At 42.0% G+C, this 18994-nt stretch overlaps 1 protein-coding gene across 3 annotated transcripts in view; it reads right to left on the reverse strand.

Annotated features, from left to right (window-relative positions):
* Positions 1–18994, reverse strand: part of LOC118391015 (calcium/calmodulin-dependent protein kinase kinase 1) — a 163872-nt gene that overhangs the window by 81366 nt on the left and 63512 nt on the right. For all 3 annotated transcript variants that reach the window (XM_035781922.2, XM_052457752.1, XM_052457751.1), the window contains exons 2-3: positions 15139–15577; positions 2780–2827 (exon numbers count right to left, since the gene is read on the reverse strand). In XM_035781922.2, coding sequence (XP_035637815.2) covers positions 2780–2827; positions 15139–15477 — 387 coding nt within the window. In that variant the 5' untranslated portion in view covers positions 15478–15577. The remainder of the gene's footprint in view (positions 1–2779; positions 2828–15138; positions 15578–18994) is intronic.

Below are 18994 nucleotides of genomic sequence, written 5' to 3' on the forward strand. Positions count from 1 at the left end.
CTTGGGGACTATGGGACTCCGGGGCCCCGGCCAGTTGTGGCACAGCCCCGGAATGAACCCGGGTCTGTAGTAACGCCTCTAACACTGCGATGCAGTGCTTTAGACGGTTACACCACTCGGGAGGCCCCAGTTTCACCTTTTATATCATATTACTGTATTCTGTAGTAAAGCAGGATGAGGTGATTCATGGACAAGCTATACTGTATGATTCAGGTTCTGATCAAAGCAATGTGACTCATTCAGAGCCTTTCATAATATGGGAGAGACAGTACAGATAGCCTGGGTTATCATCCTAAAGATAAACTACCATTGGATCAGGTCTACTGTGATAACAATCTACCACCATATTTTACAATAGATGTGTGGTTATTTTCTGCATATGATTCCGCTTTTCAAGGCCAAACCTACCACTGGTGTGCGTGGCCAAAGAGAGCTCTTTGGCCACACACACCATTGGTGGGATTGGTGTGGAAAAGAGGAATCATAAAGTACCAGAAAAATGTTGCCCAAAACATGGTTGCCTCTGCCAGGAGGCTGCAACTTGGCTGCAAGTGGATCTTACAGCAAGACAATAACCCCAAGCGCAAATCAAAAGCCACAAAGGAATTGTTAATTGAAACAAAATGAACATTTTGCAATGGCCATCTCAGTCTCCAGACACATTGAAAACCTGTGGTTTGAATTGACATGGGCAGTCAATAGGTACAGACAAAGGATATCAAGGATCTATAAATATTCTATATGGAGGAATGGTCTAAGATCCCTCCCAATGTGTTCTCCAATCTCATAAAACATTTTAGAAAAAGACTCAGTGCCATTATCCTCACAAGGCGAGGAATTGAAAGGTATTGAATACAGGAGTGGCAATAATTTTGACACCTATCTGTTTGAGAAAAAAAAAGATTACTTGTTAAATAAAATATATTTCTCAAAGAAATTGAACTAGTATAAAATAATATAATGTTCCAAAAATGTTTTGCACACAATAAAGCTTATTATTTATTTTATACAGTCTTTTTTGCTCATCTTTATCAAGGGTGCCAATCATTTAGTACCTGATTGAATATGCACTGCATTCTGAAAGTATTGATTAATACCCCATGATGACAAAGTGAAAACAGGTTTAGACATTTTTGCAAATTTACATATATATAAAAAACAGAAATACCTTACTTCCATCACTATTCAGACCCTTTGCTATGAGACTCGAAATTGAGCTCAGTTGCATCCTGTTTCCATTGAGATTGGAGTCCACCTGTGGTAAAATCAAATGATTGGACATGATTTGGAAAGGCACATACCTGTCTATATAAGGTCCTACAGTTGACAGTGCATGGCAGAGCAAAAACCAAGCCATGACGTCAAAGGAATTATCCGTAGAGCTCCGAAACAGGGTTGTGTCGAGGCAGAGATCTGGGGAAGGTTACCAAAAAAATGGGCAACATTGATGGTTCCCAAGAACACAGTGGCCTTTATCATTTGCCCGGCCAAACTGAGAAATCGGGGGAGAGGGGCCTGGGTCAAGGAGGTGACCAAGAGCCTGATGGTCACTCTGACAGAGCTCCAGAGTTCCTCTATGGGAATGGGAGAACCTTCCAGAGGACAACCATCTCTGTAGCACTCCACCAATTAGGCCTTTATGGTATTGTGGCCAGACGGAAGCCACTCCTCAGTAAAAGGCACATGACAGCCACTTGGAATTTGCCAAAAGGAAACTAAAGGACTCTCAGACCATGAGAAACAAGATTCTCTGGTCTGATGAAACCAAGATTGGATCAAGGGAAAGATGAACGGAGCAAAGTACAGAGAGATCCTTGATGAAAGCCTGCTCCAGAGTGCTCAGGACCTCAGACCGGGGCGAAGGTTCACCTTCCAGCAGGAAAACAACCCTAAGCACACAGCCTGGACAACGCAGGAGTGGCTTCGGGACAAGTCTCTGAATGTCCTAGAGGGGCCCAGCCAGAGTCCGGACTTGAACCCGATCTAACATCTCTGGAGAGACCTGAAAATAGCTGTGCAGCGACACTTCCCATCCAATCTGACAAAGCTTGAGAGGAACAGCAGAGAATAATGGGAAAAACTCCCCAAAACACAGGTGTGCTAAACTTGTAGCATCATACCCCAAAACACTTGAGGCTGTAATCACTGCTAAAAGTGCTTCAACAAAGTTCTGAGTAAAGGGTCTGAATACTTATGCAAATGTTGGATCTCAGTTGTTAAAAAAAAAATACATATGCAAACATTTCTAAAAAAAACATTTTTTGCTTTGTCAGTATGGGGTATTGTGTGTAGATTGATGAGGGGGGGGAAATATTTAATCAATTTGAGAATAAGCCTGTAACGTAACAAAATGTGGAAAAAAGTCAAGGGGTCTGAATACTTTCCGAATGCACTGTAGATTGAACAGCTACTACTGGAAATCTAAAATATGGGCCTCTTGTATTGATGGCCAGGCCCTCTAAAGGTGAATGTACATTACAATCTATTGGTCCTCTCTGATAGTTACATAAGTCTATCCGGACTGAAAAGGCAGACACAGGCACAGAAAGAGGCAGACAAAGGCGGGCTATTCTGCTTAGGGATAATATTGATTAGAATAGTTTAGAATAGTTCATTAATGAATTTGTATTTAGTGCCAATGATAGCAGACAGCACAATCAGTGTGAGACAGTTCGATACAACAGGGACACAATTGTAAAAGAACATGATGTACAAATATCAGAAAGGTGATTGATTGAAGACAGGGTATTCTGCATTTCTGAATTAGTTCAAGGCTCACCTTTCCGATCTCACTCTTCAGCTTGTACTGGTTCAGCTGGATACAGTTCTGCAGGAGGAAGAAAACAAAGGGATGACATTAAACTAGAATATATGAAAGAAGAGATAGGATGATTCATCCATCTACCATATCCACCTAAGGAGAGAAATAGAACATTGGATGACTCAAATACAGCGTTGGATTCATGAACAATATGTTCTCCACTGACTAGCTCATTTTAGAGATGTTATTAGTGATGCCTACGGCCACTGAATTCAGTTTACAGTCATACATCCATTACAGTGTTGTATAAACTGCTTGGAGCTCCATAGCAACCACTGATAATACATGTAGTCAACAAGGGACAAGGCAGAGAGAGGAGCAAAGAGGAGTTTAGCAGGGCAGAGAGAGATAGGAAAGAGGAGGAGATAGAAAGAAGAGGAGAGTGAGAAAAACATAATAATAATAATAAAAAATATATATTTATACACAGTGGGGCAAAAAAGTATTTAGTCAGCCACCAATTGTGCAAGTTCTCCCACTTAAAAAAGATGAGGCCTGTAATTTTCATCATAGGTACACTTCAATTATGACAGACAAAATGAGAAAGGAAAAAAAAAATTCTGAAAATCACATTGTAGGATATTTAATGAATTTATTTGCAAATTATGGTGGAAAATAAAAGTTCTCTCAATACTTTGTTATATACCCTTTGTTGGCAATGACAGAGGTCAAACATTTCACACAAGTCTTTCACTCAAGTCTTCACAAGGTTTTCACACACTGTTGCTGGTATTTTGGCCCATTCCTCCATGCAGATCTCCTCTAGAGCAGTGATGTTTTGGGGCTGTTGCTGGGCAACATGGATTTTCAACTCCCTCCAAAGATTTTCTTTGGGGTTGAGATCTGGAGACTGGCTAGGCCACTCCAGGACCTTGAAATGCTTCTTACGAAGCCACTCCTTCCTTGCCCGGGCGGTGTGTTTGGGATCATTGTCAGGCTGAAAGACCCAGCCACATTTCATCTTCAATGCCCTTGCTGATGGAAGGAGGTTTTCACTCAAAATCTCACAATACATGGCCCCATTCATTCTTTCCTTTACTTTCCTTTCAGTCGTCCTGGTCCCTTTGCAGAAAAACAGCCCCAAAGCATGATGTTTCCACCCCCATGCTTCACAGTAGGTATGGTGTTCTTTGGATGCAACTCAGCATTCTTTGTCCTCCAAACACGACAAGTTTTTACCAAAAAGTTATATTTTGATTTCATCTGACCATATGACATTCTCCCAATCTTCTTCTGGATCATTCAAATTCTCTCTAGCAAACTTTAGACGGGCCTGGACATGTACTGGCTTAAGCAGGGGGACACGTCTGACACTGTAGGATTTGAGTCCCTGGCGGCGTAGTGTGTTACTGATGGTAGGCTTTGTTACTTTGGTCCCAGCTCTCTGCAGGTCATTCACTAGGTCCCCCCATGTGGTTCTGGGATTTTTGCTCACCGTTCTTGTGATCATTTTGACCTCACGGGGTGAGATCTTGCATGGAGCCCCAGATTGAGGGAGATTATCAGTGGTCTTGTATGTCTTCCATTTCCTAATAATTGCTCCCACAGTTGATTTCTTCAAACCAAGCTGCTTACCTATTGCAGATTCAGTCTTCCCAGCCTGGTGCAGGTCTACAATTTTGATTCTGGTGTCCTTTGACAGCTCTTTGGTCTTGGCCATAGTGGAGTTTGGAGTGTGACTGTTTGAGGTTGTGGACAGGTGTCTTCTATACTGATAACAAGTTCAAACAGGTGCCATTAATAAAGGTAACGAGTGGAGGACCGAGGAGCATCTTAAAGAAGAAGTTACAGGTCTGTGAGAGCCAGAAATCTTGCTTGTTTGTATGTGACCAAATACTTGTTTTCCACCATAATTTGCAAATAAATTCATTAAAAATCCTACAATGTGATTTTCTGGATTTTTTTTCTCCAATTTTGTCTGTCATAGTTGAAGTGTACCTATGATGAAAATTACAGGCCTCTCTCATCTTTTTAAGGGGGAGAACTTGCACAAATGGTGGCTGACTAAATACTTTTTTGTACCACTGTATATAGAGAAAGGACAGATGGACAGACAGAAAATACTGAACGAAAGGAAGGGAGAGGGAAGCTTGACCGCTCTTTCGGGGTCGGGTCGATCAAGAGAAAGAGAATTTAAACCTTACATCAGGCTAAGCCTACACGAAACACAGACCTTATTTTAAGTGTTTCTAAAATCGCCCTGTTTGACCGCTAGGTTTTATGGTATTATGACACCTCCAGTGCGGGGTTCTATAGGGTCAAGACCCAACAGCACATCAACAACATAAGAGGAAAGAGCACATGAGTGACACAAACACACAGTGAGACTCAGAGTGTAAGGTATGCTACTGTATGTGGAGTGAGATGCAGGAAGTGAAAGTGAGTGAGCAAGAGAGGGACAGAGAGAGCGAGAGAGAAAGAGAAACCGGACACTGTTGTTAGCCCATTGTGCCAGGTCCAGCTGGCGCATGCTCAGTGACATCTCCACTGCAGTATATACTGTATCTGAGGAGCTGATGGATAAAGAGCTGGGCCATGTTGAAGGACTTAAAACACACACACACGTGTGTGTTTTTGCATGTTTTTATTTTTATTTAACCTTTGTTTAACGAGGCAAGTCAGTTAAGAACAAATTCTTATTTTACAATGACGGCCATGTTCATTGATTGTGTAGCATAACATTAATCAGCCAAAGATAAACTTTTTTTTTTAAAACTAAACTAATCTGTTATTATTGCACCCATTACTGAGATTGTTGTTCCAGTTTAGATCATTGAGGTAGTCTCAGTATTCAATCTTCCCTACCCTGGCAGTCAGTCTGAATGCAGGTTGCAGGTGATAAAAATGTCACTTGTTGGATATCCTAACACTGGCTGGATTCCAATAGGAATTACACATCACTTTGCAAGCCAACATAATGTGACTTGCAGGCCAGATGTGGCCTATAAATCAGGGGTTTCCTAACACCACTGTGTAATGGTATAACTAGGCCCTCAACTAAAGGCCTTATGATATAGACTCAGTTCATTAGGTACACCACCTCATTCACTAAAATTGTTAACTCATACAGACAGTGAGTCACGTGGCCGTGGCTTGCTATATAGAGCAGGCAGACAGGCATCGAGGCATTCAGTTAGTGTTCGATTGAATGTTAGAATGGGCAAAACGACTGAGTGACATTGAGCGGCGTATGATCATCGGTGCCAGGCGTGCCAGTTCCAGTCAGTGGTGGAAAAAGTACCCAAATGTCATACTGGAGTAAAATTAAAGATACATTCATAGAAAATTACTCAAGTAAAAGTGAGTCACCCATATAAAATACTACTTGAGTAAAAGTCTAAAAGTATTTGGTTTTAAATATACTTAAGTATCAAAAGCAAATGTAATTGCTAATATACATATACTTAAGTATTAATAGTAAAAGTATAAATCATTTCAAATTCCTTATATTTAGCAAGCCAGACGGCACAATTTTCTTGTTTTTTTTATTTACGATAGCCAGGGGCACACTCGAACACTCAGACATAATTTACAAACGAAGCATTTGTGTTCAGTGAGTCCGCCAGATAAGACGCAATAGGGATGACCAGGGATGTTCTCTTGATAAGTGCATGAATTTGAGCATTTTCCTGTCCTGCTAGCCATTCAAAATGTAACGAGTACTTAGTGAAGTAAAAGTAAAAGCTGTAAAAACTATAAATAGTAAAGTAAAGCACAGATCCCCAAAATAATGACTTACATAGTACTTTAAAGTACTTTTAATTAAGTACTTTACACCACTGGTTTCCAGTATCTCAAAAATGTCTGGCCTCCTGGGCTTTTCACTCACAACAGTGTCTAGGGTTTACCGAGAATGGTGCAACAAACAAAAAGCATCCAGTCGGCGAAAACAGCTTGTTAATGAGGTCAAAGGCCACAAACAGGCAAATAACGGCACAGCACAATATGGTGTGCAGAACGCCATCTCGGGAACGCACAACTTGTAAGTCCTTGTCACGGATGGGCTACTGCATCAGATGACCCAGAAAGCCATTCCTCCCTCTATTACTTCACCCATCCCTCCACTCCCTTCTACCCTCTCGGGGGGTAAGAGTTGCTGAGCTGTCATTTCCTTCTATGCATCTCTCCCTTGACACGTCTCTTCCTCCTCTCCTTGTCCATTGATTTCTCATTTCTCCTCATGTCTTACAGGGAGGATGGATATCATGTTCCTCATTTAGTAACTGGTCGAAACAAGTGTACTATGTAGGGATTAGGGTGCCATTTGGGATGCACACTTAGACACAGTCATGAATACTGTAGCTCTCTGAGAGAATCTCCAACCAAACAAGCATCCTGTGTAGCCTGCTGCTGCATCACTAGTATGGCAACAAAACCATCTCTTCCTACTCCTCAGTTTACTTAGCATGGAGGTGGAGAAGAGTATAAATTACACCTCCATTTTAGTTCTGTCCCTCCACTCGAAGTGGCCCTGTAGGAGAAAGTGATCAATAGTTTCTTCCAACCCCTCAGTGAGTGCAGAGACATACACACACCTGAGTGTACTGCGGGAGGATGGTGGCCTGCTGAGATAGACATTAGTCGACCCTGACTAAATATCGGGTGATGAGTCAATAATTAGAGAAGGGAGGTTTATTGGTGCCACAACGCTGCTCATGCTTTTTTCTGAAAAGTGGGAAGGAGATGCTGTCATTGTGGTTGGGAAGTGAGGAGAGAGTGTGGGGGGAGAGAGACGAGATGAGAGATGAGAGATGAGAGAGAGAGAGAGAGAGAGAGAGAGAAAAAGGAGAGATTCTACAGGAACATAAAAAATATGAGACAAAGGATGTGGGATGCTATTGTGGATGTGGTTGTAATCATGCTTCTGTGTGCTGTGCTTTGTCAAATACTGTCAAAGTATCTCTGTATTGTTTGTTTCGGGTGTTTCTCTACAGATTACTGTGTTTAATCCTCGGTTTAACAACAAGAGACTGAAATTAAAGCCACATAAATAAAGCTCATGGTGGAGGGGGGTGTAGCAGGGAGAAAAATTGAGCAAGAAGGTACGGAAGGAGAAAGAAAGAGGCGAAGCATAGTGACCGAGAGACAAAGAGACAGACAGAAACAGTGACAAACATTGAAAAATACTCCACAGCTTAATAATAGAGGAACAACATGTTCTCTCCATGCCATTTTACTGTCGGTCAGGGGTAGGAACTAGATTCAGCCACGGGCCGATTATTGTCGGAGAGGACGGTCGAGGGGACAGGACATAATTATAATAATTTCTACACTGCAATTTGACCACAATTATATAATTTCATACCTTGATTACAGTGAGACACGATCACATTCACTGAGTGTACTAAACATTAGGAACACCTGCTCTTTCCATGACAGATTGACTAGGTGAATCTAGGTGAAAGCGATGATCCCTTATTGATGTCACTTGTTAAATCCACTTCAATCAGTGTAGATGAAGGGGAGGAGGCAGGTTAAAGGAGGATTTTTAATCATTGAGACAATTGAGACATGGATTGTGTATGTGTGCCATTCAGAGGTTCAATGGGCAAGACACAAGACTTACGTCTCTTTGAATGGGGTATGGCAGTAGGTGCTAGGCCTACCGGTTTGAGTGTGTCAAGAACTGCAAAGCTGCTGGATTTTTCATTCTCAACCGTTTCCAGTGTGTATCAAGAATGGTCCACCACCCGAAGGACATCAGCCAATTTGACACAACTTTGGAAAGCATTGGAGTCAACATGGGCCAGCATCCCTGTAGAACTCTTTCAACAGCTTGTAGAGTCCATGCCCTGAAGAATTGAGGCTGTTCTGAGGGCAAAAGACAGGGGGTGCAACTCAATATTAGGAACTCAATATCCTAATGTTTTACACACTCAGTGTATGTCTCTTCTTTTATTCGTGGAAATAATTGGTGAACACATTTGTATTATATTTACCCCTTTTTCTCCACAATGTCGTGGTTTCCAATTGGTAGTTACAATCTTGTCCCATCACTGCATCTCCCGTACCAACACAGGAGAGGCGAAGGTCGAGAGCCATGTGTCCTCCAAAACACGAACCCTCCAAGCCACACTACTTCTTGACATGCTGCTCGCTTAACCCCGAAGCCAGCTGCACCAATGTGTCGGCGGAAACACCGTACAGCTGGCGAACAAAGTCAGCGTGCATGCGCCTGGCCCAACACGAAGAGTCACTAGAGCTCGATGGGACAAGGACATCCCAGCCTGCCAAATCTTCCCCTAACCCAGACGACGCTGGGCCAATTGTGCAATTGTGCACCACCTCTTGGGTCTCCCGGTCGTGGTTGGCTGCGACACAGCCCGGGATCGAACCCGGGTCTGTAGCAGTGGAGGCTCCTCAGTGAAATTTCATAAAAATAAAAATTGTGAAACATTAAAAAAGTTATCCTTTTTAGATAAAACTATACTAAATATATTCATGTCCCAAATTGTTTTTGAATAAAATACACTGTTTTGCAATGAAGGTCTACAGTAGCCTCAACAGCACTGTCTGGGGTAGCACCATGGTGTAGCCAGAGGACAGCTAACTTCAGTCTTCCTCTGGCTGCATTGACTTCAATAAAAAATCTAGGAGGTTCGTAGGCCTCACTCCCTTTCATAGACGTACATGGTAATTATCACCACTTCCGGAGGACGTCCTCCAAACAATCAAAGCTTTGCATTATTGAACCGAAATGTTATCCATCCAATAATATAATTAGGATCAGAAAATGAACCTAGTGTTGTGTTGGGGTATTGCCACAGAGCATTATGGGGGTTCTATGTGTTGCTTTGTGTCATTGCTGGATAGAGATTAAGATTGAAGAGTGATAGTTGAGCATTTGTTTTATATTATTCAACTCAAATGTGTTTTTTGTAATTACAGGAGATGGAGGAGGTTTGCACACTCAGTGTATGTCTCTTCTCAATTATATATATTTTTTTCTTGGTTTTAGAACTTTATTTTTGTCACACCCTGATCTGTTTCACCTGTCCTTGTGCTTGTCTCCACCCCCCTCCAGGTGTTGCCCATCTTCCCAATTAGCTACCATCCATTAAAAGTTAGATTAAAGAGAGAGGTTGATGAGAGGTTAGATTAAAGAGAGAGGGTGACGAGAGGTTTTTGCCTGTGCTCAAGTAGGCTTTCCACTTTCCTCCAGTATTTATTTAGCAAAGATGATAACACAATCACTCCGGACAGACACAAGCAAAAACTCATGACAAATGTTGCAGCATTAGAAATCTGACATGCTACATGGGATGAAAACAAGACTGTTTCAGTCTGATCAACTGTAGGCTACTAATAATAGCAGATGCATACAGCCTATGCGCCCTGTCCATCTGGCCAGGGTAAACTAATTGGTAACGTTATGTATTTATAGTCCATTTGTGTGTCAGGAGAAAATGTGAATGTGATCAAATTTAGTTTATATTCAAAATTGGGCGGGCTAGGCTGCCTATACGTTTTTAATCCAAAGTTATTAACTGGAATTAATCAATCGACATCATAGTGATGACAGAGTTTTAAAAATGTAGAAGGCCTACAGTTGCATTGGCCTCCATGATGCAAACATGCATAAAGCAAGCTCAGCCTTGTGAGTTGTATTGTCTATCAGTTGTTGTCCCCTTAAAAGATTTAGATGCACTATTGTAAAGTGGCTGTTCCACTGGATGTCATAAGGTGAATGCACCAATTTGTAAGTCGCTCTGGATAAGAGCGTCTGCTAAATGACTTAAATGTAAATGTAAATGTATGGTTGTCCTAATCTAATCTAAAGTCGTGGATGTTGATTATGGCAGCCCCCCACACCTCTCTGATTCAGTTGGGTTAAACGCGGAAGACACATTTCAGTTGAATGCATACAGTTGTACATCTGACTAGGTATCCCCCTTTCTCTTAAATATGCTGTATATGAACAGATATAAGGTAGCTGCAGTTTGACAGGGTTTTCACCCCCCCCCAGGGCCAGGAGTTTTCCCCAGGAGTTTAAAAAAAAAACTCAACGCCCATAGAAAACCTATTTACAACTGATTAATCACTGTCATACCTTATAGTGTCCAAACTTTTCATAGTTAGGTTAACATATACGTAAAAACTCCAAGCTCCAGGGGGTAAAAATTACCCCACCGCTCTGGGACCTATGGTGCCACCAGTCTGCTTGCAGGTGTCAGTTATTGTCAGGTATGTGGATGATCAGGGATTTATTCAGGAACGTTTATTGGGCTACTTTGATGTGTCAAGTGGGTGAGTTGCGCAGTCTGTGTTTGACTTTATTAATTTTCAGATGTCTGAATTTAACTTCATATAGAGAAACTCGTTGTCCAAACCTACGATGGCGCAGCTGTAATGGAATGCATCTGCTATTTGTATTTACAGCTAAGTCCCTTCCTGTTCCCTGATTAACTTTTAATTTTTGGATAAAAAACGTTCCCGTTTTAAACAAGATATTTTGTCTCGAAAAGATGCTCGACTATGCATGTAATTGACAGCTTTGGAAAGAAAAAACTCTGACGTTTCCAAAACTGCAAAGATATTATCTGTGATGGTCCCAGAACTAATGCTACAGGCGAAACCAAGATTCAGTTTTATACAGGAAATGCCCCAGATTCTGAAGGCGCTGTGTTCCAATGTCTCCTTATATGGCTGTGAATGCGCCAGGAATGAGCCTGCCCTTTCTGTCGTTTCTCCAAGGTGTCTGCAGCATTGTGACGTATTTGTAGGCATATCATTGGAAGATTGACCATAAGAGACTACATTTACCAGGTGTCCGCCCGGTGTCCTGTGTCGAAATTATTGCGTAATCTCTAGGTCCATGCGCGTTCCATTTCTTCAGAAGAGAAAGGCAACTGCCACGAAGGATTTATCATCGATAGATATGTGAAAAACACCTTGAGGATTGATTCTAAACATCGTTTGCCATGTTTCTGTCGATATTATGGAGTTAATTTGGAAAAAAGTTCGCGTTTTAATGACTTAATTTTCCTTCTTTTTTTTACCCAAACGTGATGAAGAAAACAGAGCGATTTGTCAAGACAAATAATAACTGAGAGTCTCCTCATTGAAAACATCTGAAGTTCTTCAAAGGTAAATGATTTTATTTGAATGCTTTTCTGGTTTTTGTGAAAATGTTGCATGCTGAATGCCAGGCATAATCCTATGCTAGGCTATCAATACTGTTACACAAATGCTTGTTTTGCTATGGTTGAGAAGCATATTTTGAAAATCTGAGATGAGTGTTGTTAACAAAAGGCTAAGCTTGAGAGCAAATAGATTTATTTCATTTCATTTGTGATTTTCATGAATAGTTAACGTTGTGTTATGCTAATGAGCTTGCGGATAGATTTACACAATCCTGGATACAGGTTTTTTTCGTAGCTAAACGTGACGCAGAAAACGGAGCGATTTGTCCTAAACAAATAATCTTTCAGGAAAAACTGAACATTTGCTATCTAACTGAGAGTCTCCTCATTGAAAACATCTGAAGTTCTTCAAAGGTAAATGATTTTATTTGAATGCTTTTCTTGTTTTTGTGAAAATGTTGCCTGCTGAATGCTAACGCTAAATGCTACGCTAGCTATCAATAGCTATCAATACTGTTACACAAATGCTTGTTTTGCTATGGTTGAGAAGCATATTTTTGAAAATCTGAGATGACAGTGTTGTTAACAAAAGGCTAAGCTTGAGAGCTAGCATATTGATTTAATTTCATTTGCGATTATCATGAATAGTTAACGTTGCGTTATTGTAATGGGCTTGAGGCTGTAGTCACGATCCCGGATCCGGGATGGCTCGACGCAAGAAGTTAAGAGGTGATGACTACTCCACTCCACTACCATTGTCAACTTTCTCCTGACATGAACTGAAGCTACGTCTCATGAGCCCACTGGCACATTGGATGTTTCCCCTCCTAGCACTGAGTACCCCTATCAATTTTCTCTCAATACTGTATGTAGAGCTAATCACATACACAAACACAATTACATTATTACACATCAATGATTTTACTCCTTGCTTGGACTAACTCATTCTAAGCTCTTTTGTTTAACTGTGTAGTGTGTTGTGTTAGTTTTTTTGTTGTCAAATCCTGTCCTGCACTGGTCAAGCCTCTGAACACTCATGCCTCATACCCTCATTCAATCACTGCTGTGATCCATTTCCATCACTGTGTAAGTAGCCCTCTCATTCCCATTCACCATAATATTGTACTATAAATGTCTTTATTAAATGCTTTAGGTTAAAATAATTAGTCTTTGACCATTTTTGAAACACACTTTGTCATCTCTGTGCGTTCCGCACCTATACCGTGGGTCTCCCATCCTCCTCAATTTTTCAAGTCACCAGCCTCCACTTGTCTGTAGTGATCCCTCTAGCACTGCGATGCGGTGCCTTAGACCGCTGCTCCACTTGGGAGGCCCGGTGAACACATTTCTCGCTGAATTTCTGGTGATTTTAGTATTGTTTTTACTAAAAACAATGGGATGGGATGGTTTGAAGTTTGGTCAAAAATGCTAAAATAAGCAGGAATTCAGCAGAAACATTGTTTAATTTAGGGAATCTGTTCACCAACTATTCCCACGAATGGATGTCCACCTGTTGCCGACCCCTGCGGGTCCCGGTCAAAAGTAGGGCACTAGGGAATAAGGTGCCATTTGAGACAGACAGCCAGAGCCAGAAAGAACCCTTAAACTGCTCATTCCCACGTGTATTTCTGAACATTCTCCATGTGTCAGTCAGAGTGGCTTGCATGTCATAGCCAAGTAGGATAAACTCATCTCCCTACCTGACAGTTCGACTACCTGAACTGAAAAAAAGAGAGGAAAACCAACCTTTCATTAAAAAGAGTGTCTTTCAGAGAAGAGCTGGTGGATTACACTCAAATTGTACATAATGGTTGTAGAGTTTTTCTGAACAAAAATAAGTACACAAGGGTTGTGCAGACAAAATCTCTATCGCAAAAATATAAGATGTTTCATAACGAAATTTTGTGAAACCTAATTGTGTACAGGTCCATAAATGTAAGAAATAGTCTATATACTACACTGGTTATTCCCTTCTCATTCCATGTCCAGACAACCAACTCCTGAGCCTCTATATACTTAAAAAAAAACATGTCACTGAGTGTTTATCAGGGGGCTGGTATAGAGGAGGATGTGTCCCACACAAGGTAAAGCGGTATTGACTAACAGTCATGATCCCTTCTCCTGCTCTCTCTGTCCGCCCATAGGATGTCATTATCATTACACACACACACACACACACACACACACACACACACACACACACACACACACACACACACACACACACACACACACACACACACACACACACACACACACACACACACACACACCGAGATGTACTGTAAGTGAGTGAATCAGGTACCTGCTGAGCTCACCGATGTGACCAATCAACCACATGTTCTTCATGTAATTACTCTAATTCTAATACAACACTCAATAATGATGATCTCCAAAGATACATTTTTATGGGAAGAAAATGACCAAGTCTCAATTGAATGCATGACTGGAGATTTGTATATATTTTACCGGTAATACACAATTCCCAACAGTATTGCAATTGGATCCACTTGGGTATTAACTATTAGGTACATGATTTGGATTCCAGTTCTTGAGGAGTGTATATTCGAAGATTAACTGAGGTAGTAAAGAGTAAGTGAAGTAAATCGTCATCCCAAATGCCACCATATTCCCTATTAAGGGGACTACTTCTGACCAGGGCTCTAGGAAATAGGGTGCCATTTAGTACGCACTCTTGGAGACTATTTCCTAGTGCTCTCTCAGATGAGACCAGATGGTAATTCAGCTAGAGGCAGAATATTCAAGATGTAGATTACAGATTTCATGTCCCCGAGCATAGCGCTGATTCATTCAGAGCACACATGTAGGCTACACGCACTGAACACACACAGACACAGACACACACACACACACAAATGCTGTTAAGACTTAAGCTCTAAGAGAGAGAAATCTCCTGACCTGACCCCTCTGTCTGACTGACCGCTTAGTGGCACATCACAGGCAGGACATTCACTTTCCATCTAATACAGAAACAGAGGTCTACTTTGCATTAAAAAAGCACGAGTCACAATTGCACGATGGCCCATACAATCCTACTCATTCAATGTCTGAGAACCCTGGTCACAACACGCACAGCTAAAACACTCACGCCAACCTAACAGTTAGCCCTCTTAATTCAACTCAATTTGTTCCAGAGGAGCAATAATAATGATTATTGCATTGAATTGAATTTCTCTCTCTCTCTCCCTGTGTCGGTGCAGTCAGTTCTCTCACCTCGGCGTCTGAGATGGAGACGCGTTTGGACTCCACGGTGGGTCTGCGTACCACACGGGGGGAGACGTGAGCCCCCCCTGACCTCCCAGATGGGTACGTGCCCCGCTCCTGTAGCGACAGCTTCCTCCCTGAGAGGTGTGGCCGCTGAGCAGGGCCTTTCTTAGCTCCTCCTTGCTGAGCCCCAATCCTCACGCCATTGGCCGGTGAGCCGCCCGCCTCGGTGGTCGTCACAGTCACGGTGGCCATCATGGCAGTGAGGTCACTGCGGTCAGGGGTCATTGGGTCGGGGTCAGGGCTGAGGTCGTCCCTTCTGCAGCCCGGGTCGGTACTCATCGCCATCACTGGATGGAGGGATGGGGGAGCGCAGGACGAAGAGGAGGTGAGAGCCCACCAGCATCAACGTGGTGTGGGTCTGGGCCAGCCTGGGGGAGCACTGGATCTGCAGGGAACCGAGAGAGGCGAGAGGGATGAGTTCATATAGAGAAAATGATTTTAATTTAGATTTCCATTTCACATTTCTTTACCCAGGAAGTCCCATTGAGGTCAGGGGACCTCTTTTACGCGCTGGCCAAGATGGCAGCTCAATAAAAAGCCATAGATCAAACACACTACATGGTATGGATATCATATGATATGAATGATATGGACACTGATATTGTATTATGTTCCATGATTAACAGGTAAGTGATAACAACCAGAACAATGTAATCTACCCAAGAACATGTATCACAATACACTGCGTAGTTTGATTGAGTCAAGTTCACACATCTAAAAGTGTCATGTCATGTATAGTGTCACACTGTCATGTATAGGCAGTTTATGACATTGTGCTCTGAGGACAGCCAAGGTAAAGAACTACAAGTAGGACAGTGTTTTGTCATCCAGACACCTCAGTGCCCCCCTTCTATCTCTCCCTCTCTCTCTGTGTGAGAAGCTGATTGTTCCAGCAGGGCCGGCCAGCAGATTAAGTCGTCCAAGCGTGTGTGTGCGCGTGTGCCGTGTGTGTAGTTGTCTAGGCATGCCGTGTGTGTAGTTGTCTAATTGAAATAAATGACCCTGTGATGAAAGTCAATCTAGGCCCACAGTTAATTATGATCCATTCCTCTGGACATGCCCCTACTGTGAGTGTGTGTGGGTTAACACAGCTCTCATCAACAACATCTACTTTCTCATGCAATTACTCCGAGTGCGTGTGTATGTGTGTGTGCTTGAACCTGTGTGATAATCACAGCAGATCTTTGTTCATTGTGAGCCCTTTAATCACAAATGTAAATCAGGGAAGTAGATAGTCATAGTGAGCTGGTATCAAAGCAAGGCTGTGCAGCCAGTTGGTTGATGTGTTGTTGTCTCTGCAGATGAGAGAGCACAGATATGCAAAGTGGACCAGATCTACTCCATCCAGTTATCCATCCAAAGGCCAGGGAGGGAAGAAGAATTGACAAGAAATCTCTCACATTACAATCCTTCCATCTCAAAGAGTCCTTCCACATCTATCTTAGTCAGGGAGTAACACACACACACACACACACACACACACACACACACACACACACACACACACACACACACACACACACACACGCACACGCACACACGCACACACGCATACACACACAGTGAGTAATGCATGCACCCACACCTCCTTAGTGAAAAGCTGCTCTGGGAAGGTGATTAATGCTTTTACCTCCAAGAGCTCAATTTGTCCACCTCTTTAGGGTCAACAATCCAGAGAAAGGGGCTTGATTGGATATAAAATGGTGAATCTATTTACAATAACCTTTGTGAGGAGTTTCAGTTGTCTGAATATCAATATTCTTTTAGAGGTTACATTTAGAGAAGTGAAATGGGACATCGTCGTAATCTGCTATTCCTGAGATTTCTCAGGACACGAAAACCTATCCGTTTAGTTGGACTCGGAGTGCCTTATATTCTAAAATAACTGAGTGCTCCAGTTTTAACTTGGGTCAAATGATTTCATGACATTTTATTTTTCACCAGGGCAGTCTTGGCTCCATGTCAAAGAGTCTTTTCACAGAAACATACATGTTTGATTTGATCAAGTATCACTGCCTCTCTCTCACTCACAACAAGCACGGCAGGACACACACGTATCAGGGGGGGTTCTCTTCTGAATAAATATGGCGTTCACCAAGGGGAAGGCAATTTGTTTCCATCCCTTGAGAGATAACAGTCAGGGCTTATTGAAATGGAGAACTCTGTGCTTCAGCAGACTAAGTGTCCATTTAAGTGTGTGTGTGTGTGTGCGCGTGTGAGGGTGCACGCATGGGGACCACTGTGCAAACATTATGTTAAATTGGCATACATTATACCAGTGTAAGACTGGCTTATGTTGAGTCTAGAAGTGAGCAGAAGTGTGTGTGTATGTGTGTGTGTGTGCGTGTGTGTGCCCACATGAAAAAACACTTCAGCTCAATATAGAATACTACAGTACTTAGAATTCTGAAGTAAACAGTGGTATACTGTTCTACTCAATGTAGTATACTTTGATCATGTGTAGTCCTTACTGTAGAATTTTGTAGTATACTGTTGGAATACTATAGTGCACTACAGTCCACAAAAGCACTACAGTAATTACTATAGTGTATACCTTCTTTTTTTTACTAGTGTATACTATAGTATTTAAAAAATAGTATACGATAGTATTTGTTCATGTGGGTGCCAGCATGTGTATGTGTGCCTGCGTGAGAGCATTTGTGTGTATGTGTGTGGGCGTACTTGTCGACCCCACCATGACAGTTCCCTCACAGTGGACGGGCAATCTCAGTCCTGGAGGGCTGGCTGCTTGTTGCCCATGACAACCATTAATGTGGAGGATATTGACAACACATGAATTCAGCCAAAATATTACATCTTACAATGTTCCCCGGTCTGATAACTGTTATTCTACCAAACATTTGGGAAAGCCTTTTAATTGATTGTGATGGTGGTTGAGGCGGAGAGGAGTGGCGGACGCAGGGGAGGGAGGGAGAGAGTTAGAGACAAATACCATTGACTCTTGACCCCATTGAAAAGCCACTTCCTGGTATTAACCATTCTCTATTAGCCAACCAGTGATTAACTGATGCTACAGCAGCACTCTAGTCTTCAGGAACCATTCATAGGGACTGAGCCTATCAGGGAATGGTATTCATATGATGGCAGGTAGAGAAAGAGTGCTAAACAAGAGGACTGTGATGACTTTTAATAAACAAGAGGACTGTGATGACTTTTAATTATTATTATTTGCAATGACAACCTGCACAGCAAATTTGCGGGTGCTAAAATCTTGGTGTTGAGGTAAAAAGTGTTGTATCTGAGTGTTGATTCAAGTAGGGTTAACACCAGCGGGATTGAAATTGACACCACCTGCAGTGAATAAATTAAGTGTTATTTTAAATCACAATGGAATCACCACCGCGTGGTGTTGTTAATTGGCTGTGTTGTCACTATCTCAGAGAGAAAGAAATATGGGAGGGGGCTCATTATTATATCATTCCCAGTATGCTTTGTTGCAGGTTGCTTTTTAGATTAGTGAATTTTAACCTCTCTGCGCACCAAACCCGTTAGCGGGATGAAATTCAACAACATACGGTGATCGCTACATAAAGTCATATTAAACATTCATGAAAATACATGTGTCTCACATGTTTCGAAAGACTAGAATCTTGCTAATCCAACTGCGTTGTCAGATTTAAAAAAGGATTTACTGCGAAAGAATACGATGCGATTATCTGAGGATTACGCACAGGCGTAACAAAATCAAACTGCAATAAAATTAATTGTTTACCTTTGACGATTTTCCTCTATTTGCAATCCCAATGCTCATTGTTACACAATGAATGGTCTTTTGTTTGAT

Source organism: Oncorhynchus keta, chromosome 12 (genome assembly GCF_023373465.1).
Source record: "Oncorhynchus keta strain PuntledgeMale-10-30-2019 chromosome 12, Oket_V2, whole genome shotgun sequence".
NCBI classification, from domain to species: Eukaryota; Metazoa; Chordata; class Actinopteri; order Salmoniformes; family Salmonidae; genus Oncorhynchus; species Oncorhynchus keta.